This window comes from Eretmochelys imbricata, chromosome 6, assembly GCF_965152235.1.
Source record: "Eretmochelys imbricata isolate rEreImb1 chromosome 6, rEreImb1.hap1, whole genome shotgun sequence".
Classification (NCBI taxonomy): domain Eukaryota; kingdom Metazoa; phylum Chordata; order Testudines; family Cheloniidae; genus Eretmochelys; species Eretmochelys imbricata.
In genome coordinates, this window is record NC_135577.1 from 1439105 (window position 1) to 1461662 (window position 22558).

A 22558-nucleotide genomic window follows, 5' to 3' on the forward strand; every position below is an offset into this window, starting at 1 on the left:
TAGAAGACAGATGTATTAGCCCCAGATTAAGCAGGTCCTTTCCCCCTGGGTAAGGTAACAGGGGCAGTTCCAGAACAAGAAGGAACTTGCTGGAACAAATTCAGGCAGGCTAATTAGGACACCTGGAGCCAATTAAGAAGCTGCTAGAATCAATTAGGGCAGGCTGGCTAATCAGGGCACCTGAGTTTAAAAAGGAGCTCACTTCAGTTTGTGGTGTGTGTGTGAGGAGCTGGGAGCAAGAGGCACTAGGAGCTGAGAGTGAGAACGCGGACTGTTGGAGGACTGAGGTGTACAAGCATTATCAGACACCAGGAGAAAGGTCCTATGGTGAGGATAAAGAAGGTGTTGGGAGGAGGCCATGGGGAAGTAGCCCAGGGCATTGTAGCTGTCACACAGCTGTTCCAGGAGGCAGTCTAGACAGCTGCAGTCCACAGGGCCCTGGGCTGGAACCCGGAGTCAAGGGCGGGCCTGGGTTCCCCCCAAACCTCCCAACTCCTGGTCAGACACAGGAGGAGTCGACCTGGACTGTGGGTTCCACCAGAGGGGAAGGTCTCTGGGCTGTTCCCCGACCCACATGGTGGATCAGCAGAGACTGCAGGGATTGTTCTTCCTTTTTCCCATGCTGGCCAGTGATGAGGGTAGCTGAGTGAACGGCAGGTTTGGGCCACTAGCAAAAGTGGCCAAACTGAGGGCTGCCGTGAATCTCTGAGGCGATCAAATCCGCCAATAAGCGCAGGACCTGCCAAGGCAGAGGAAGAACTTGGTCACACTGCCTACTGTATTTTTCTCTCCATGCATCTGACAAAGTGGGGTTTAGCCCACGAAAGCTTATGCCCAAATAAATGTGTTAGTCTCTAAGGTACCACAAGGACTCCTCGTTGTTTTTGTACAATTGTATAATTGGACCTTTTTCAAGGTATAACTTTGGCTGTATAGCTGTACGACTGTATAATTATTTAACCATATAACTGCGTCTGTACAATCCCATACTGTATAATTGTACCGATATCATTAGATAGAACGGTGACCATATAACCATATAATTGTACAAATATATAACTATACCTGCATAACTATGAAACTGTACAATCATATAACTGTAAAAAATAGAACCACACCTGTATAACAGCATAACTCTGTAACCATACACCTCTGGCTGTATAACCATGAGCGTAAGAATTGCCACACTGGGTCAGACCGGTGATCCATCTATCCAACCGTGGCCAATGCTGGACGCTTCAGAGGGAATGAACAGAACAGAGCAGTTTTGAGTGATCCATGCCCTGTTGTCCAGTCCCACCGTCTTGCAGTCAGAGGTTTAGGGACACCCAGAGCATGGGGTTGCACCCCTGACCATCTTGGCTAATAGCCGCTGATGGACCTACCCTCCATGAACTTATCTCCTTTTTTTTGGAACCCAGTTATACTTTTGGCCGGCACAACTTTCTCTGGCAAAGAGTTCCATCGATTGGCTACGTTTTCTATCAAGAAATACTTCCTTATGTTTGTTTTAAACCTGCTGCCTGTTAATTTCATAGGTTCTTGTGTTATGTGAAGGGGTAAATAACACTTCCTTATTCACTTTCTCCACACCAGTCATGATTTTATAGACCTCTAGTGCACCCCACCATGTAACTGTGTAACAATGGCTGCATAGCCATCTAACTGTAACAGTGCCCGAATAATAATGAGTCCTGCCATGAGTGCAGGGGACTGGACTAGATGACCTCTCGAGGTCCCTTCCAGTCCTACAATTCTATGATTCTATAACCATATAACTCTCAGTTCATCTGTGAACATATGAGGCTGCCATCACCCGGGCTGTAACCTTCACCTGGTGCTGGGTTCTTCCCCTGCTCTTCCCCTCTCTAATGCCTACAAGTTTTACTCACTTTGTGGTAAACGGGTTCCCCAGCCTGTCACTCAACAGGGTGTCCCAGCCGGCACACGGACGGAGGCATCAAGCAGACACACGGGCTGATGGTGGCCGTGAGCAAAATCAGACTCTCCAGCTCCACCAGGGCAATGTCGGACTGGTGAGGGGCACTGTCAAAACTGGGATGGAGGATGATCCACTTCACCGATGAGAACGTCTGGTTGCGGGTCTGATCGAAAATCTGGTTTTCGCCCAGCTGCACCCTATGTACTGAATTGACCACAGGTCTGAATGCAAGAAAACACCATTGGGGAAGAGCTGCATAGTGATACCACAGGGGGATTGCTTGTGTGGTGCTGAAATGCAGCCACCTCTGGGGTAGGGCAGCTGGGAAACAGCCACACATAACGCCACATGGGGATGGCTCACCCAGTGCTGAGATTCAGCAACCTTTGGAGTGGAGCGGCTGGGGAACAGCCACACAGTGATGCTGCGCACCAGGAAGCCAGAGAAAAGCGAAAGTGAATTTTTCCAGAGCAGCTGCAGTCACTGTCTTTGCCCTGCCTGGGGTACTCACGGATCGAAGCAAAGGCCCCATAGGCCCCAGGTTCAGCAAGTCCCTATCCCCGCTTTCAAGTTACTATGGTTCTGGTCGTAACCCACTTGATGAGCAAACCCCACGGGAGTTTTGGGCGCTGCAGGGATCTATAGCTTAGGGATGAGGAGCGTCGCTGCAGAGCGAATGAGGAAGACAAAAAAACACCCACAAGGGGAAGACAGAGAGAGAGAGAAGCAACCAGCTTAACCATGAAAGTTGTTTCTTGCCAGGTAATAACCTGGGGAGCCAAACAAACAAAACAGTATTCATATTAAATCTAACTTAAATTTGATTATAAAATTCAGGTTTAGAAAACTATAACTGATCACACAAGTGACATGGTCAATGTGCATGACGGGCAAGGAAGGTGTGGTGTGAGATGGGGTCCCACTCGAGGAGAGGGGTCAGAGAGTCAGCCGCAAAAGCACAGCAAGAAGAAGGACCCTGGGGATTGTGGCAGAGGGACCAGCACTATTCCAAGTGATGGTGGTAGATAGACGGACACTGCTCGCAGTGATGGTGGTAGGGGGACTGGCACTGTTCAGAGTGAAGTTCACCACTCTGAAAGTCACACCAGGCACATTCTTCTGGATCCAATCGTTGTGGGCATTCGGGCGGTTGTAGACCGCAGGGTAATCGGGAGAAACTGTAAGTACCCCATTCACCTTTCTCGCCAGTAACCAGCTCACAATCCCAGCAAGGTACCAGGTCCCATTCTCTTCACACACCAGGGGTCCCCCAGAGTCACCCTAGAGACAGGGAAAGAAATAGGGTTGGAAGAGGGACCAGCCTCCATCGTCCAAAAGGGACATGTTGGATTCTCCATCCATCGATGGCTTCATATCCCACTGGCTCCCTTTCTGGGAGATGCTTTACCCAGACACAAGTCTCTGGGCTCAGGAAAGGGGTAACTGGGTGCGGTTGTGGGCTGGGTTATACAGGAGGTCAGACTGAATGGACGAACCCTGCTGTCTTTATACTCTATGACGCATCCTCAATTCCAAGGGCTGACTTGTCTAAACACTGGGGAGTGAAGTCAGGGCTCAGCCCCTCCATCCAGGCCCACTGTTTGATGGGTCACCCCCTGCCCCTGACACACAATACCAAGTGAACAGGGTGAAAGGGCCAGGAATAGTGGGGGCCCTGATCTCAGTCAGAGAATCTCACCCAGGCAGTTCCTTTATAGCCTTCCATGGACCCAGAACACATCATGTCATCTTTAATGGGGTTGTCACCCTCAGGCTTTTGTAATGCTTCCCGGTAGCGATCATTGCAGACCGTGGAGTCTATGGTGAGCACCTCCAGCTCTTGCAGAATCTCCGCTCGGGGAGAATTCACTGAAATGAAAGGTCCGAGGGTAGGGTGACTCACACGGCATGAGTGTTTTAAAATTTTGAGCCTTGTCTACACACAGTTGGCCCTGATTTGGTTCAGTGGGTTTTAATCTCAGAGGAGATGCTGCTCAGTTCCAGGCCAGCACTACACACATGGCAGTAAGGATATAACTAGGTGTTTGATTTGATAATGCTGGATGCCAGCTGGCGGCCACCTCTGACACTGCTTCCTATTGGTCTAGAACCAGCATCGGTAAATATACTGGTGCCATCTACACCAATAGGAGTGTTCTAAAACCATATTAGGGCTCACATACAACCCCCCAACCCCCAAATAGGAACATCCATTCCTTGTGCCGGGAATTGAATCTCCCAAGTTGACCTGCAGCCACTAGATGGTGACATTGCTCAAACACACACACATAAAACAGATCGAAGCCAAACTGGTGCACTGTCTTTGTGAAGTGTAGCCCTGAGAGTGGCTATTTTTAGGTGAGCTTAAACCTGTTCATAAATGAGCTAAGATAAAATGGGACGACACAGGTTTAAAGCAAAATAGGAGCATTGGCACGGCCAGAGATACCGGAGTAACTAGATTGTGTCATAGGGCATGTCTACAGTCACCGGTAGATCGGCACTCCTGCAATCGCTGCAGCGAGTGTCGATTTAGCGGGTCTAGTGAAGACACGCTAAATCGATGTAAGAGCACTCTCCCATCGATTTGTGTACTCCACCTCCCCGAGAAGCGTACGGGAAGTCAACGGGAGACGCTCTCTCGTCGACACAGCACAGTGTAGACACCGCATTAAGTGGATCTAACCACATCGACTTCAGTTATGTTATTCATGTAAATGAACATGTGTAACAGATTGATTTAGCACGGTAGTGTAGACCAGCCCTTAATATCACACTTAGGAAGGGTGCATAACTGTGCGTTTAGAATCACAAGCATAGAGCTGCAGTTATATCACCGTCTAACTGTATAAATGTGCCTGTCGAACTGCATATCTGTATAACTAGGCTTGGCAGAATTCAATTTTTCTTTTACTTTTTTATAATTTTGATGACTCATATTGATGTTGGGCTTTAAGAATAGGTGAAGGGGTAAATAACATTTCCCCAGTCCCTTTCTCCACACCAGTCATGAGATTATGGACATATATCACATCCCCACCTGTGAGTGTATATGTGTACAGTCGTAATGCTGTGCCTATATAACCATATAACAGTGTAACCCTGGCTGTATAACCATGTAACCGTGTATCTTTCAGTCTATCTGTGTACATATGGGGCTACAAAATCACCCAGCCTGTTACCTTCATCCGGTGCTGGGACCTTCCCCTGCCCTTCCCCTCTCTAACAGCTACGAATCTGCCTCACCTTGTGGGAGAGTGTTCCCCCAACCAGTCACCCAGCAGGGTTTCCCAGCGGGCACACGGATGGAAGCGTTGAGCAGACACACAGGGCTGATGGAGGCCGTGAATGCAATCGGCTTCTCCAGCTCCACCAGGGCGATGTCGGCAAGGAAACTGTTACTGTTGTAATTGGGATGGGGGATGATCCGATTCACCGATGAGAACGTCTTGGTTGGGGTCTCACTGACAATCCGTTTTTCACCCAGCTGCACCCGATATGCTGAAATGGCTACGGACCTGGATGCAAAATATCCAATTTGGGAACAGTTGCCCAGCAATGCCTCAGAGGGACAGCTCGCCTGGCACTGAGATGCAGGCAGCTCTGGGGTGGAGCGGCTGGGGAACATCCACACAGGGATGTTGCGCACCAGGAAGCCAGTGGAACAGGAGAGGGAGTCCTTCCAGACAGCCGCGGTCACTGTCTCTGCCCTGCCTGGGGTACTCACGGATCGAAGCAATGAGCTGCTGACACCACCCAGCTCTCAGAGATGAGCGAGCCGCCGCAGATGTGGAAGCCATTTTGCTGCATGCTGACCTGCCAGGGCCAGGCCCTGTCCTTGGCATCTTGACCATTGAAGATGCGCCCTGAGACCGAACGCTTGCCACAGCCTGGGAAGAAAAGAAGGAAACTGGCATTATCCCCGGGCAAGGGAGCTAAAGTGGGGAGAGTGTAAATAATTATAAATACTACCTGACGATAAGAGACCAACTCGTTCCCCTCCTAGAGCCTGGGATAGAACCCGGAGTCCTGGTTCCCAGCCACACTCTGGTTCCACATGTCCAGGGCAGGTAACACTGGCGTTTTACTCTGGGCACCTTACCTGTCTCATTCCAACTCCCATGAGCACTGGGACGCTTTTCAGGGTGACCCACAGTGTCTGGGCTGCACAAAAACCTCCTGCTGCCAGTGGGGTGGTGGGGAGGGGAGCCTTGCCTGTGCCCAGCGGGGGCAACTCTCCCAGGCACCAGCTGCTGGCCTCCCAGGTGCCATCTTCTTCTCTTATCCAATCACAAGCTATTGCCTCTTAGCCCAGGGTGTGGGGAGAAATCTCTTCTCAGCACTCTCTGGGGGTTCATTTGTATTTATGACTCTCCAGCCTGCATCTCGTCCAGACACTAAACAGAGGCTGTCTCCATGGGCGTCCACTTTTCAGACTTCCCATGAGTTTTGGAAGACAACAGCCTACGTCACCAAGCTCTAAACTCGCTCCCCACACAAAGGTCTCACAATAATTAGACAATCAGCTGAGCCTCAGAGTCCCCACGAGTCCCCTTCAGTGTGCGTGGTCAGGCACAGAGATAATGTCCCTGCCATCACGTGGCTGGGTGAGTCTGGGCATGTCTATGTTGCAAGCGCTTAGGGAGCGAAGAAAGAGCAGGCAGCGCTGGGATTATTGGGGGTTGGGGTTACCATGGAGGTTAGGTTAAAGATATCATGGGACTGGGGACAAGGTCACTTAAATATAAAAGTATTATTTACATAGGCCAATTAAATAAATTAACAGAAGCCATCTCGGTAAAACTTTAACTCATCCTGTCTTCATTCTGCCACTAGGTGGGAAAGAAAGAAAGAAAGAAAGAAAGAAAGAAAGAAAGAAAGAAAGAAAGAAAGAAAGAAAGAAAGAATTGGAAATGAAATCAAATGAAAACTAGACAATGACCTTAACCTCCCTAATAAATTTTGTTATACCCCCAATGATAACCTTCACCCAATGATACCCTTAACCCTAATCCAACGATAACCTTAACCCTAACCCAATGATACCGCCTTGTCCCCCTGCTCTAACACACGAGACCCCACTCCATTTGCGCAGCCAGGATAGGACCCAGGAGTCCTGGCTCCCATCGTAATTTTCATTCCAAATGACCAGGGCAGGTAACGCTAGCATTTTGCTGTGGATGTCTGACCTGCCGGATTCTGATTCACTGGAGCACCCATGGAGCAAACAAAGAGAAAAGAAAGCTATGACTGTGTGTCTGTGGGGAACGGGGGTGATGCAGTCATTCCTGGTGTCTGACACGCTATGTCTGAGGGAATGTGTGCCAATAGCTTCACTCACAGTTCTGAGGCCCTTCTCCACAAGCCAGTATACCTCTCCCCTCCCCATGGGAGGTAGGGCCCCGTTTCCCATCTCCACCCCACCCCACACTCACCCAGCGCCAGGCTCGTCACCAGCAGTGCTATGGCCAGGAGGGAGCAGAGATGCCTCATGATCCAGCCTCGCCTGGTCCTGTCTTGGCCAATCCAGCTGGTTCCATTGCTCCGACCAAAGCCCGGCTGGGGAACGAATGTACCACGGCAAGTTTTTATAGACACGGCTCCTGCCTCCGCCCTCCCCAGATCGAGAGAAAACAGGTGTGACCCATCCCCTCATGAACCACTCAAGGAAACAAGTGCTGCTAAATTCTGCATGTGAACAGGGTGCGACCGTTCTCAGTCTGCTCTACCTGGAATTGCCCTTTAACGGGCGTCCTGGAAAACCAACAAAAATGTGCAACAATCAAGGTTTATGGTGCGAAGGCCCACTGTGATTTTCACTTCCCTGTTTTGTTAGCAACTGAATGTGCCAAGAATAGCTGGTCAAGGACAGTGCTCTGGCAAAGCTACGGTTGTAATGGGGGTAAGGTTAGCTTAGGGGGGTTCATAGATTCTATGGTGAGAAGGCACCATTGTGATCAGCTAGTCTGACCCCTGCTATGACACAGGCCAGAGACATCTCGTAATAACCACAGCAATCAGCTCAATCTCAGAGACCCCCACACACCCCTTTCATTGTACATGGTCGGGTACAGATATATTACCCCTGACAGCATGTGGCTGGGTGAGTTTGTGCGCGTCTGTATCACAACCACTTAGGGCATGAAGAAAGAGCAGGCAGGGCTAGCATTATTATGGGGATTATTATGCCATGGAGATGAGGTTAAGGTTATCATGGGTATAGGGTTATCATCAGGGCTAGGCCTAGGTTAATATAAAGGGGGACTGGAAACTCAAAAAAGAGAACTCTGCATCCCATTAGAATCACAAGGCTAATTCTGGGAGGCAGAAAAATCTGGATTCCCTTGCAATTCATGGGCATAGTCCCAGGGCACTTAAAGATCAAAATATTATTTACATAGGTCAGTTAAGTTAAGACAAGCCATCTTGGTAGAACTTTAACTTCTTCATTCTGCCACTATGTGAGAAAGAAAGAAAGAAAGAAAGAAAGAAAGAAAGAAAGAAAGAAAGAAAGAAAGAAAGAAAGAAAGCCCACATTTCAACTCAGACCCTCACCCCCTGATAACTCTCATGCTATAACATCCTGACCTCATTATAACCTTAACCCTATGATAACTTTAACCCCTGTCCCTAACCCCAATGACACCACCTGATCCCTCCTGCTCTAACCCACTAGACCCCATTTCCATCCCACAGCTGGGATAGGACCCAGAATTCCTGGCTCCCAGCCTCATTCTCATTCCACATACCCAGGGTAGGTGAGGCTGGCTTTTCGCTGTGTGTCTTACCTCTTTGATTCTGAGCACCCTGGGCACCCAGGGCGTGAAGAACGAGAAGGGAAAGATATTAGGATGTTGGGGGTGTCATTGCTGGGGTCTGACACACTGTGTCTGGGGGAATGGGTGTCAGTACCTTCACCCACAGTTCTCAGGCCACACCCTCCTGAAACTATCCTTAGCAACAGTTAAAAATCTTCGCAGAGTCACTCTTCAGATTGCCCTCTGTAGATTCCAGAGTCCACAATCCCCATTGATCTGAATGGGGTGGCTCAGGAGTGAATGCAGACCTAGGGGCTAGATGAACAGGGGCATCTATGAAGGATGAAAGGGTTGGATCCCCCTGTTATTAACTAGCCCAATTCCCTCTCCTGCAAGCCCATATCTCTCTCTCATCCTGGGGAAGTAGGGCCCCATCTCCCATCTCCACTCCACCCCACACTCACCCTGCGCCAGGCTCATCGTCAGCAGTGTTGTGGCCAGGAGGGAGCAGAGATGCCTCATGATCCAGCCTTGCATGGTCCTGTCTTGGCCAAACCCAGCTGGCTCCATCGCTCCGACCAAAGCCCGGCTGGGGAACGAATGTGCCGGGGCAGGTTTTTATAGACAAGGCTCCTGCCTCCGCCCTCCCCAGATCGTAAGAGAACAGATGTGACCCATCCCCTCATGAACCACTCAAGGAAACAAGTGCTGCTAAATTCTGCATGTGAACAGGGTGCGACCGTTCTCAGTCTGCTCTACCTGGAATTGCCCCATAAAAGGGCGCCCTGGAAAACCAACAAAAATGGTTTACGGGGGGGAGGCCCATTGTGATTTTCACTTCACTGTTTTGTTAGCAACTGAACGTGCCGAGAACAGCAGGTCAAGGAGAGTGCTCCGGCAAAGCTAAGGTTGTAATGGGGGTATGGTTAGCGTAGGGGGTTCATAGATTCTAAGGTGAGAAGGTACCACTGTCTGGGAAGGTGACTGGGAGGGTGAGTTATAAATAGGGGATTGCTAAGCAGCGTGCTGGAGGCCGGGTGTCTGTGCGAGCTAAGATTATCAGCAGCTGGGGACAACGGACAAGATGAACCAGGACTGTGGAGATCAGGGTCCAGACGCGTGTGGGCAGGGCATGTTGCACAGGGGTTGGTCCTGCAACGTCACCCAGCCAATCCCCAGAGGGGTGATGCAATGTCCAGCACATTAAATGTGATTGGTAAGTGGAGATAAAGGAAGAAGTTTGCTCTTCCACCGTTACTGTTATGGTTTCCTCCCCACTCTGAACTTTGGGGTACAGATGTGGGGACCCGCATGAAAGACCCCCTAAGCTTATTTTTACCAGTTTAGGTTAAAAAACTTTCCCAAGGCACAAATTGTTTTTTTGTCCTCGTATGGTATTGCTTCCACCACCAAGTGGTATAGACAAAGATTCAGGAAAAGGGCCACTTGGAGTCCCTTGTTCCCCAAAGTATCCCCCCAAGCCCTTTCACCCCCTTTTTTGCGGAGGCTTGAGAATAATATACTTACCAATAGGTTAACAAAGTGAGCACAGACCAGACCCTTGGGTTTTTAAGGACACTAAAAATCCATTAGGTTTTTAAAAGAAGAACTTTATTATAAAGAAAAAAGAAGCACCTCTGTAAAATCAGGATGGAAGGTAATTTTACAGGGTAATAAAAAGATTTAAAACACAGAGGATTCCCCTCTAGGCTCAACTTCAAAGTTACAAAAACAGGAATAAAACTCCCTCTTAGCACAGGGAAAATTCACAAGCTAAAACAAAAGATAATCTAAAACATTTTTTTGCCTTTATTTACAATTCTTGTAATCTTAGATGCTTATTTTAGGTAAAGTTTTAGGAGATGGTTTTTCCTGCCCTGGTCCCTCTCTGTCCCAGAGAGAACAACAAAGAGAGCACAAACAAAACCTCCCCAGCCCCCGCCCCTGCCCAGATTTGAAAGTATATTTTTTTCTTATTGGTTCTTTTGGTCAGGTGCCAACCAGGTTATTTGAGCTTCTTAACCCCTTACAGGTAAAGGAGGGATTTTAGGCTACCCTTAGCTGTATGTGTATGACAGTTACTTATTGCTGTGATGTTGGGAGTTCCTGTCCCAGACCTGCAGCAGAGCTCCGCAAAAGCCCATCTCTCTCACCAACAGAGGTTGGTCCAGTAAAAGATAGGACCTCACCCACCTTGTCAATGTGATCGTTCCCCTCTATTTGACATTGGTGAGGCCTCATCTGGAGTACTGTGTCCAGTTTTGGGCCCCACGCTACAAGAAGGATGAGGAAAAACTGGAAAGAGTCCAGCGGAGGGCAACAAAAATTATTAGGGGACTGGAACACATGACTTATGAGGAGAGGCTGAGGGAACTGGGCTTGTTTAGTCTGAGGAGGAGAAGAACGAGGGGGGATTTGATAGCTGCTTTCAACTACCTGAAAGGGGGTTCCAAAGAGGATGGCTCTAGACTGTTCTCTGTGGTGGCAGATGACAGAACAAGGAGCAATGGTCTCAAGTTGCTGTGGGGGCGGTTTAGGTTGGATATTAGGAAAAACTTTTTCACTTGGAGGGTGGTGAAGCCCTGGAATGCGTTACCTAGGGAGGTGGTGGAATCTCCTTCCTTAGAAGTTTTTAAGGTCAGGCTTGACAAAGCCCTGGCTGGGATGATTTAGTCGGGGATCGGTCCTGCTTTGAGCAGGGGGTTGGACTAGATGACCTCCTGAGGTCCCTTCCAACCCTGTTATTCTATGATTACATTGATTACATTGCCCTATTTATGGAGGTGTCTACCCTACAGTGTTCCTCCCACTGCTTTAACTTGCCCGCTACGCCAACCTCATAAAACCACCTCGGCCAGAGGTGTAGCGCTTAGGTTGACTTAGGGCGATGCAGTGTCAGTGTGGACACTGCGTTGCTTACGTCGACCTAAGTGGCCTCCAGGCAGAGGTGACAGTCAGCCGGTACGCCACCGTACGACATACCGGCAAGAGCCCCGGGCCCTTTAAATTGCCGGCAGAGCCCCAATGCCAGAGCCCTGGGGTAGCGGTGGCGGGGCTCGGGCGGCGATTTAAAGGGCAAGGGGCTCCCGTCTGCCGCTACTGCAGTGGCATCCCGGGCCCTTTAAAGCTCCACCAGAGCCCGGGGCCCTGGGGTAGCAGCGGCAGCTGGGAGCTCTGGGGGTGATTTAAGGGGCCCGGGGCTCCCAGCTGCTGCTACCCCAGCCCCAGCCCCGGGCCGTTTAAATCCTGATTTAAAGGGCCTGGGGATTTGAAGACCCTGCCTCTTCCGGTAGAGGCCCTGTCCCCTCCTAAGGACTCCGGAGTACTGGTAAGTCCTTGAAGTTACTTTCACCCCTGCCTCCAGGAGGTGTCTCATAATGGCCCATGGTGACAACTCTGGTCACTGTTTTGAACTCTGCTGCCTGGTGGCCAGACACACTGGCACACATCTGTTTGCTCGGTGTGGAGAGCTCACAAAGCTACCGCCCCGCTGAGCACGCTGGCTCCAGGCAGGAAATCCGCCCCTGCCTGGGTTACACGGGAGGTGATGGATCTCCTGGGTCGGTGGGGAGAGGAGGCCGTGGAGTCACCGCTCCGCTCCAGCCACAGGACCTTTGGCATGTACGGCCAGATGGCTCAGGGCATGGTGGGGAAGGGCTCTGTAGGGATGCACAGCAGTGAGGTGTAAAAATCAAGGAGCAGCGGCAGGCATAGCAGGAGGCAAGGGAGGCCAACCACCCTTCTGGTTTGGAGCCACAGATATGCCACTTCTACGAGGAGCTGCATGTATCCCCGGCGGCGGCCCCACCCCGATCGTCAAGCACCCCCTGGATACTTCGGGGGACCTGGAGGGAACCCTGAGGACAACGTGCTTGTCGAGGAGAAGGAGGAGGAGGAGGGACAGGCAATAGGGAGATTCGGGGCAAGGCAAGCCGGAACCTCTTTCCGAGTTCTGAGCAGTCTAGCCACTCCCAGCCGTCCAGCTCTGGCGAGCCTGGCCCAAGGGAGGGAACATCAGATTAGGACTCAGTTTGCTTCAATATTTCAGGGACGCTTCTGTTCATTTACTACTTCTTTAATCAAGCTAACGGGATAGTGAAATGACCACTAGAGGTACGGTTGCTGACTGCGTCTCATTCCCCAGTAACGCTGGGCAGGGTGGGGGGCCCTGCAGAATACTTTGTTCGTGTGCCCCAGGATGTTCCATGAATGCTCCATAGAGATCGCGAGGGAACTCTCCTGGAAGGAATCTGCAACGCTCTGCCAAAGGTTTCTCGGGAAGGCTGCCTTGTTTCTTGCCCCAGGGTAGGACGTGTTGCCACGCCACGGAGCAATGACTTCAGCAGGCACCATTGCAGCCCACAGGCTAGTAGCATACGGACCTGGTCTGCAGCTAGATGCATGCAGGAGCTGCTTCGTGCAGCCTCGGTTACCCTCAGGAGCGAGATATCCGCTACGATCACCACCGCTTGTGGAAAACCCTGCCGGTATTCAGTACAAGAGCTCTATGCGCTTGTCCTGGTACCACAGTGCTACCCCCCACATCCCAACTCTCCTCCTCCCCGCCCCCCGGGCCGTGCTCACCATGGCTGCGGCTGCCACCGTGCTCCGAGTCCCAAAGGAGAGTGAGAAAGTTGTTTGGATCAAGGGGTGTAAGTGCACGGACAATAGCTGCTCTGTCCATTGTTGCTTTAGCAGGTGCAGAGGTGGCCTTGAGGGGCTCTTCATGCACCCCCGACGGAGCGGCTCGGCCAGATAAGGAGGAAGAGGAAGAAGAGGACAAAGGAAGACGAGGTCCAGGAGCCTCTGGTGCTTCGGCGCGTGAGCAGAGGGCATGGAGGGTGGCGCTCAATGCAGAACGCCGGGGTGGAGTGCTTGGGGACTGCTGCAGCCCCGGAAGACACAGGGAATGGGGGAGCGGAGGGAGGTCCCGGATTGCTGTTTCTGCTCGAACTAAGCTCTGTATGATTGGAATATTCAGACAGAATTCAAACAAACCTCAAACATAGGCCTCTGTTTCAGAGAGAGATTCTTTACATTTGTATCCAGGGTTTCGTTGTCGAGCGCTGTCACTCCCATGCAGCAGTCGGCAGAAAGAGGTGCGATTCTCCCCCCCCCCCGCCTCCCCAATGCCATTTCTCTTTCTATCAGGACTTGTGCCCCTGTGCAAGAGGAAAGGATTTGATCCCCTTTGCTTATGACTTCTCTGAAGCAACTAGCTCTTATGCAATCAGTTGTAAATACATTTCAGTTGCACTACTCCACATGGGAGGTGGGTATAATAGGCTCCGCCTCTCCCCCTCCCTGCTCTGCCCCTTCCCCAAGGCCCCCACTGCCCACCACCACCTGGTTAGTCCCTCCTCACTCCTCTCCTCCACTCCAACCCCCCTCTCCGGAAGTCCCCACTGCTCTCCTCTCCTCACCCCTCCTCCCCCGTGAGACCCCTCCTGCCACGTCCTTCCCTCCTCCATCCCCCTTCCCCACGAGACCGCCCCACTCACTGCGTCCCTCCCTACCCCTCCTCATCATTCCCCATAATTGTGAACATTTAAATCATTAACAATCTTAACAAGACTTAAAAACAAACATCTGCATTATCCGTCCAAATGCTCCGAAAATCAAAATCAGATTCTGCCAAGCCTATTTATGCAGCTCAGGGGTCTTTGCTTTGGAGTTTCCAGATGCAGGTATTTAGTCGACAATGGGTTTTTCTCCAGTCACAGTGTCCAAGGGATGGATTCCAGGTGGGTCATTTTAAATTCCCTTCATGCCAAGTATTTCCTAGGAAACCCACTTCAGACGTATTGTCCCCCAAAGCCCTTTGAAGTTCTGAAGCCTTCCCAGATATTGCTTTAGTCAGGCCTGGTCTACACTTAATATTTTGATCAAGCTCCATTGCTCAGCGCTATGAAAAAACTTGTGCCCTGAGCTCTGTAGCTCGGTCAGCCTAACCCCCCGCAGAGACGTAGGTAGGTTGATGGGTGAAGTCTTCTAGCTTCAGCCTCCTCGAGGAGTTACACACAATTCCACAGCGACACAAACCTACCGGCGTTTGAAGTACAACGCCCCCCGTAAAGGTCTTAAATGGAAGCCAAGAAGGTTAATTTCATAAGGTTTGTCCAGGATACTGCAGGACATCGCCATAGCTGTCACACCAAGTGCTGGGAGTTGGGGAGTACGACAGCTGCCTTTCATTCAGGAAAAAGGTCAAACTTGGAACCCAGACCTGAAAACAGAGGAGTCATTTCTCCTCCAGCCCCAGAATCAGACGGACACACACATTAACAGAGCGCGGCTGAGAGGACCGGGTTAATCAGCACTCCCAAGCTGTCACCCTCCTATGCCATGGGCACCGCACCGGAATAGAGGACACCTGAGCGGGCGGGGTCGAGCAGCCCTTTCTATCTGCCACCCTCCTAGGCCCCAGGTTCAGCACGTCCCTAGCCCCACTTCACGATACTATGGTTCTGGTCGTAACCCACTTGATGAGCAAACCCCACGGGATTTTTGGGCGCTGCAGGGATCTTTAGCTTAGGGATGAGGAGCGTCGCTGCAGAGCGAATGAGGAAGACAAAAAAACACCCACAAGGGGAAGACAGAGAGAGAGAGAAGCAACCAGCTTAACCATGAAAGTTATTTCTTGCCAGGTAATAACCTGGGGAGCCAAACAAACAAAACAGTATTCATATTAAATCTAACTTAAATTTGATTATAAAATTCAGGTTTAGAAAACTATAACTGATCACACAAGTGACATGGTCAATGTGCATGACGGGCAAGGAAGGTGTGGTGTGAGATGGGGTCCCACTCGAGGAGAGGGGTCAGAGAGTCAGCCGCAAAAGCACAGCAAGAAGGAGCCTGGGGATTGTGGCAGAGGGACCAGCACTATTCCAAGTGATGGGGGTAGATGGACGGACACTGCTCGCAGTGATGGTGGTAGGGGGACTGGCACTGTTCAGAGTGAAGTTCACCACTCTGAAAGTCACACCAGGCACATTCTTCTGGATCCAATCGTTGTGGGCATTCGGGCGGTTGTAGACCGCAGGGTAATCGGGAGAAACTGTAAGTACCCCATTCACCTTTCTCGCCAGTAACCAGCTCACAATCCCAGCTAGGTACCAGGTCCCATTCTCTTCACACACCAGGGGTCCCCCAGAGTCACCCTAGAGACAGGGAAAGAAATAGGGTTGGAAGAGGGACCAGCCTCCATCGTCCAAAAGGGACATGTTGGATTCTCCATCCATCGATGGCTTCATATCCCGCTGGCTCCCTTTCTGGGAGATGCTTTACCCAGACACAAGTCTCTGGGCTCAGGAAAGGGGTAACTGGGTGCGGTTGTGGGCTGGGTTATACAGGAGGTCAGACTGAATGGACGAACCCTGCTGTCTTTATACTCTATGACGCATCCTCAATTCCAAGGGCTGACTTGTCTAAACACTGGGGAGTGAAGTCAGGGCTCAGCCCCTCCATCCAGGCCCACTGTTTGATGGGTCACCCCCTGCCCCTGACACACAATACCAAGTGAACAGGGCGAAAGGGCCAGGAATAGTGGGGGCCCTGATCTCAGTCAGAGAATCTCACCCAGGCAGTTCCTTTATAGCCTTCCATGGACCCAGAACACATCATGTCATCTTTAATGGGGTTGTCACCCTCAGGCTTTTGTAATGCTTCCCGGTAGCGATCATTGCAGACAGTGGAGTCTATGGTGAGCACCTCCAGCTCTTGCAGAATCTCCGCTCCGGGAGAATTCACTGAAATGAAAGGTCCGAGGGTAGGGTGACTCACACGGCATGAGTGTTTTAAAATTTTGAGCCTTGTCTACACACAGTTGGCCCTGATTTGGTTCAGTGGGTTTTAATCTCAGAGGAGATGCTGCTCAGTTCCAGGCCAGCACTATACACATGGCAGTAAGGATATAACGAGGTGTGTGATTTGATAATGCTGGATGCCAGCTGGCGGCCACCTCTGACACTGCTTCCTATTGGTCTAGAACCAGCATCGGTAAATATACTGGTGCCATCTACACCAATAGGAGTGTTCTAAAACCATATTAGGGCTCACATACAACCCCCCAACCCCCAAATAGGAACATCCATTCCTTGTGCCGGGAATTGAATCTCCCAAGTTGACCTGCAGCCACTAGATGGTGACGTTGCTCAAACACACACACATAAAACAGATCGAAGCCAAACTGGTGCACTGTCTTTGTGAAGTGTAGCCCTGAGAGTGGCTATTTTTAGGTGAGCTTAAACCTGTTGAGAAATGAGCTAAGATAAAATGGGACGACACAGGTTTAAAGCAAAATAGGAGCATTGGCACGGCCAGAGATACCGGAGTAACTAGATTGTGTCATAGGGCATGTCTACACTCAGGAGCTGCTGCAATCGATGCAGCGAGTGTCGATTTAACGGGTCTGGTGAAGACACGCTAAATCAATGTAAGAGCACTCTCCCATCGATTTGTGTACTCCACCTCCCCGAGAAGCGTACGGGAAGTCAACGGGAGACGCTCTCTCGTCGACACAGCACAGTGTAGACACCGCATTAAGTGGATCTAACCACATCGATTTCAGTTATGTTATTCATGTAAATGAACATGTGTAACAGATTGATTTAGCACGGTAGTGTAGACCAGCCCTTAATATCACACTTAGGAAGGGTGCATAACTGTGCGTTTAGAATCACAAGCATAGAGCTGCAGTTATATCACCGTCTAACTGTATAAATGTGCCTGTCGAACTGCATATCTGTATAACTAGGCTTGGCAGAATTCAATTTTTCTTTTACTTTTTTATAATTTTGATGACTCATATTGATGTTGGGCTTTAAGAATAGGTGAAGGGGTAAATAACATTTCCCCAGTCCCTTTCTCCACACCAGTCATGAGATTATGGACATATATCACATCCCCACCTGTGAGTGTATATGTGTACAGTCGTAATGCTGTGCCTATATAACCATATAACAGTGTAACCCTGGCTGTATAACCATGTAACCGTGTATCTTTCAGTCTATCTGTGTACATATGGGGCTACAAAATCACCCAGCCTGTTACCTTCATCCGGTGCTGGGACCTTCCCCTGCCCTTCCCCTCTCTAACAGCTACGAGTCTGCCTCACCTTGTGGGAGAGTGTTCCCCCAACCAGTCACCCAGCAGGGTTTCCCAGCGGGCACACGGATGGAAGCGTTGAGCAGACACACAGGGCTGATGGAGGCCGTGAATGCAATCGGCTTCTCCAGCTCCACCAGGGCGATGTCGGCAAGGAAACTGTTACTGTTGTAATTGGGATGGGGGATGATCCGCTTCACCGATGAGAACGTCTTGGTTGGGGTCTCACTGACAATCCGTTTTTCACCCAGCTGCACCCGATATGCTGAAATGGCTACGGACCTGGATGCAAAATATCCAATTTGGGAACAGTTGCCCAGCAATGCCTCACAGGGACAGCTCGCCTGGCACTGAGATGCAGGCAGCTCTGGGGTGGAGCGGCTGGGGAACATCCACACAGGGATGTTGCGCACCAGGAAGCCAGTGGAACAGGAGAGGGAGTCCTTCCAGACAGCCGCGGTCACTGTCTCTGCCCTGCCTGGGGTACTCACGGATCGAAGCAATGAGCTGCTGACACCACCCAGCTCTCAGAGATGAGCGAGCCGCCGCAGATGTGGAAGCCATTTTGCTGCATGCTGACCTGCCAGGGCCAGGCCCTGTCCTTGGCATCTTGACCATTGAAGATGCGCCCTGAGACCGAACGCTTGCCACAGCCTGGGAAGAAAAGAAGGAAACTGGCATTATCCCCGGGCAAGGGAGCTAAAGTGGGGAGAGTGTAAATAATTATAAATACTACCTGACGATAAGAGACCAACTCGTTCCCCTCCTAGAGCCTGGGATAGAACCCGGAGTCCTGGTTCCCAGCCACACTCTGGTTCCACATGTCCAGGGCAGGTAACACTGGCGTTTTACTCTGGGCACCTTACCTGTCTCATTCCAACTCCCATGAGCACTGGGACGCTTTTCAGGGTGACCCACAGTGTCTGGGCTGCACAAAAACCTCCTGCTGCCAGTGGGGTGGTGGGGAGGGGAGCCTTGCCTGTGCCCAGCGGGGGCAACTCTCCCAGGCACCAGCTGCTGGCCTCCCAGGTGCCATCTTCTTCTCTTATCCAATCACAAGCTATTGCCTCTTAGCCCAGGGTGTGGGGAGAAATCTCTTCTCAGCACTCTCTGGGGGTTCATTTGTATTTATGACTCTCCAGCCTGCATCTCGTCCAGACACTAAACAGAGGCTGTCTCCATGGGCGTCCACTTTTCAGACTTCCCATGAGTTTTGGAAGACAACAGCCTACGTCACCAAGCTCTAAACTCGCTCCCCACACAAAGGTCTCACAATAATTAGACAATCAGCTGAGCCTCAGAGTCCCCACGAGTCCCCTTCAGTGTGCGTGGTCAGGCACAGAGATAATGTCCCTGCCAGCACGTGGCTGGGTGAGTCTGGGCATGTCTATGCTGCAAGCGCTTAGGGAGCGAAGAAAGAGCAGGCAGCGCTGGGATTATTGGGGGTTGGGGTTACCATGGAGGTTAGGTTAAAGATATCATGGGACTGGGGACAAGGTCACTTAAATATAAAAGTATTATTTACATAGGCCAATTAAATAAATTAACAGAAGCCATCTCGGTAAAACTTTAACTCATCCTGTCTTCATTCTGCCACTAGGTGGGAAAGAAAGAAAGAAAGAAAGAAAGAAAGAAAGAAAGAAAGAAAGAAAGAAAGAAAGAAAGAAAGAAAGAAAGAAAGAAAGAAAGAAAGAATTGGAAATGAAATCAAATGAAAACTAGACAATGACCTTAACCTCCCTAATAAATTTTGTTATACCCCCAATGATAACCTTCACCCAATGATACCCTTAACCCTAATCCAATGATAACCTTAACCCTAACCCAATGATACCGCCTTGTCCCCCTGCTCTAACACACGAGACCCCACTCCATTTGCGCAGCCAGGATAGGACCCAGGAGTCCTGGCTCCCATCGTAATTTTCATTCCAAATGACCAGGGCAGGTAACGCTAGCATTTTGCTGTGGATGTCTGACCTGCCGGATTCTGATTCACTGGAGCACCCATGGAGCAAACAAAGAGAAAAGAAAGCTATGACTGTGTGTCTGTGGGGAACGGGGGTGATGCAGTCATTCCTGGTGTCTGACACGCTATGTCTGAGGGAATGTGTGCCAATAGCTTCACTCACAGTTCTGAGGCCCTTCTCCACAAGCCAGTATACCTCTCCCCTCCCCATGGGAGGTAGGGCCCCGTTTCCCATCTCCACCCCACCCCACACTCACCCAGCGCCAGGCTCGTCACCAGCAGTGCTATGGCCAGGAGGGAGCAGAGATGCCTCATGATCCAGCCTCGCCTGGTCCTGTCTTGGCCAATCCAGCTGGTTCCATTGCTCCGACCAAAGCCCGGCTGGGAAACGAATGTACCACGGCAAGTTTTTATAGACACGGCTCCTGCCTCCGCCCTCCCCAGATCGAGAGAAAACAGGTGTGACCCATCCCCTCATGAACCACTCAAGGAAACAAGTGCTGCTAAATTCTGCATGTGAACAGGGTGCGACCGTTCTCAGTCTGCTCTACCTGGAATTGCCCTTTAACGGGCGTCCTGGAAAACCAACAAAAATGTGCAACAATCAAGGTTTATGGTGCGAAGGCCCACTGTGATTTTCACTTCCCTGTTTTGTTAGCAACTGAATGTGCCAAGAACAGCTGGTCAAGGACAGTGCTCTGGCAAAGCTACGGTTGTAATGGGGGTAAGGTTAGCTTAGGGGGGTTCATAGATTCTATGGTGAGAAGGCACCATTGTGATCAGCTAGTCTGACCCCTGCTATGACACAGGCCAGAGACATCTCGTAATAACCACAGCAATCAGCTCAATCTCAGAGACCCCCACACACCCCTTTCATTGTACATGGTCGGGTACAGATATAATACCCCTGACAGCATGTGGCTGGGTGAGTTTGTGCGTGTCTGTATCACAACCACTTAGGGCATGAAGAAAGAGCAGGCAGGGCTAGCATTATTATGGGGATTATTATGCCATGGAGATGAGGTTAAGGTTATCATGGGTATAGGGTTATCATCAGGGCTAGGCCTAGGTTAATATAAAGGGGGACTGGAAACTCAAAAAAGAGAACTCTGCATCCCATTAGAATCACAAGGCTAATTCTGGGAGGCAGAAAAATCTGGATTCCCTTGCAATTCATGGGCATAGTCCCAGGGCACTTAAAGATCAAAATATTATTTACATAGGTCAGTTAAGTTAAGACAAGCCATCTTGGTAGAACTTTAACTTCTTCATTCTGCCACTATGTGAGAAAGAAAGAAAGAAAGAAAGAAAGAAAGAAAGAAAGAAAGAAAGAAAGAAAGAAAGCCCACATTTCAACTCAGACCCTCACCCCCCTGATAACTCTCATGCTATAACATCCTGACCTCATTATAACCTTAACCCTATGATAACTTTAACCCTTGTCCCTAACCCCAATGACACCACCTGATCCCTCCTGCTCTAACCCACTAGACCCCATTTCCATCCCACAGCTGGGATAGGACCCAGAATTCCTGGCTCCCAGCCTCATTCTCATTCCACATACCCAGGGTAGGTGAGGCTGGCTTTTCGCTGTGTGTCTTACCTCTTTGATTCTGAGCACCCTGGGCACCCAGGGCATGAAGAACGAGAAGGGAAAGATATTAGGATGTTGGGGGTGTCATTGCTGGGGTCTGACACAATGTGTCTGGGGGAATGGGTGTCAGTACCTTCACCCACAGTTCTCAGGCCACACCCTCCTGAAACTATCCTTAGCAACAGTTAAAAATCTTCGCAGAGTCACTCTTCAGATTGCCCTCTGTAGATTCCAGAGTCCACAATCCCCATTGATCTGAATGGGGTGGCTCAGGAGTGAATGCAGAGCTAGGGGCTAGATGAACAGGGGCATCTATGAAGGATGAAAGGGTTGGATCCCCCGGTTATTAACTAGCCCAATTCCCTCTCCTGCAAGCCCATATCTCTCTCTCATCCTGGGGAAGTAGGGCCCCGTCTCCCATCTCCACTCCACCCCACACTCACCCTGCACCAGGCTCATCGTCAGCAGTGTTGTGGTCAGGAGGGAGCAGAGATGCCTCATGATCCAGCCTTGCATGGTGCTGTCTTGGCCAAACCCAGCTGGCTCCATCGCTCCGACCAAAGCCCGGCTGGGAAACGAATGTGCCGGGGCAGGTTTTTATAGACAAGGCTCCTGCCTCCGCCCTCCCCAGATCGTAAGAGAACAGATGTGACCCATCCCCTCATGAACCACTCAAGGAAACAAGTGCTGCTAAATTCTGCATGTGAACAGGGTGCGACCGTTCTCAGTCTGCTCTACCTGGAATTGCCCCATAAAAGGGCGCCCTGGAAAACCAACAAAAATGGTTTACGGGGGGGAGGCCCATTGTGATTTTCACTTCACTGTTTTGTTAGCAACTGAACGTGCCGAGAACAGCAGGTCAAGGAGAGTGCTCCGGCAAAGCTAAGGTTGTAATGAGGGTATGGTTAGCGTAGGGGGTTCATAGATTCTAAGGTGAGAAGGTACCACTGTCTGGGAAGGTGACTGGGAGGGTGAGTTATAAATAGGGGATTGCTAAGCAGCGTGCTGGAGGCCGGGTGTCTGTGCGAGCTAAGATTATCAGCAGCTGGGGACAACGGACAAGATGAACCAGGACTGTAGAGATCAGGGTCCACACGCGTGTGGGCAGGGCATGTTGCACAGGGGTTGGTCCTGCAACGTCACCCAGCCAATCCCCAGAGGGGTGATGCAATGTCCAGCACATTAAATGT

The 22558-nt window shown here is 50.6% G+C and overlaps 2 protein-coding genes across 2 annotated transcripts; both read right to left on the reverse strand.

Moving 5' to 3' along the window:
- Positions 1 to 1919: 1919 nt before the first annotated feature.
- Positions 1920 to 9270, reverse strand: LOC144265863 (serine protease 27-like). The gene is made up of 6 exons (XM_077818914.1): positions 9165 to 9270; positions 5670 to 5832; positions 5189 to 5460; positions 3642 to 3811; positions 3049 to 3223; positions 1920 to 2146 (listed from the first exon to the last, which is right to left on the reverse strand). Exons 1-6 carry the CDS (start codon positions 9268 to 9270, stop codon positions 1920 to 1922), a joined length of 1113 nt encoding a protein of 370 aa, XP_077675040.1.
- Positions 9271 to 13424: 4154 nt separating this feature from the next.
- Positions 13425 to 21917, reverse strand: LOC144265865 (serine protease 27-like). The gene is made up of 6 exons (XM_077818916.1): positions 21812 to 21917; positions 18300 to 18462; positions 17819 to 18090; positions 16282 to 16451; positions 15689 to 15863; positions 13425 to 13585 (listed from the first exon to the last, which is right to left on the reverse strand). Exons 1-6 carry the CDS (start codon positions 21915 to 21917, stop codon positions 13425 to 13427), a joined length of 1047 nt encoding a protein of 348 aa, XP_077675042.1.
- Positions 21918 to 22558: the final 641 nt, after the last annotated feature.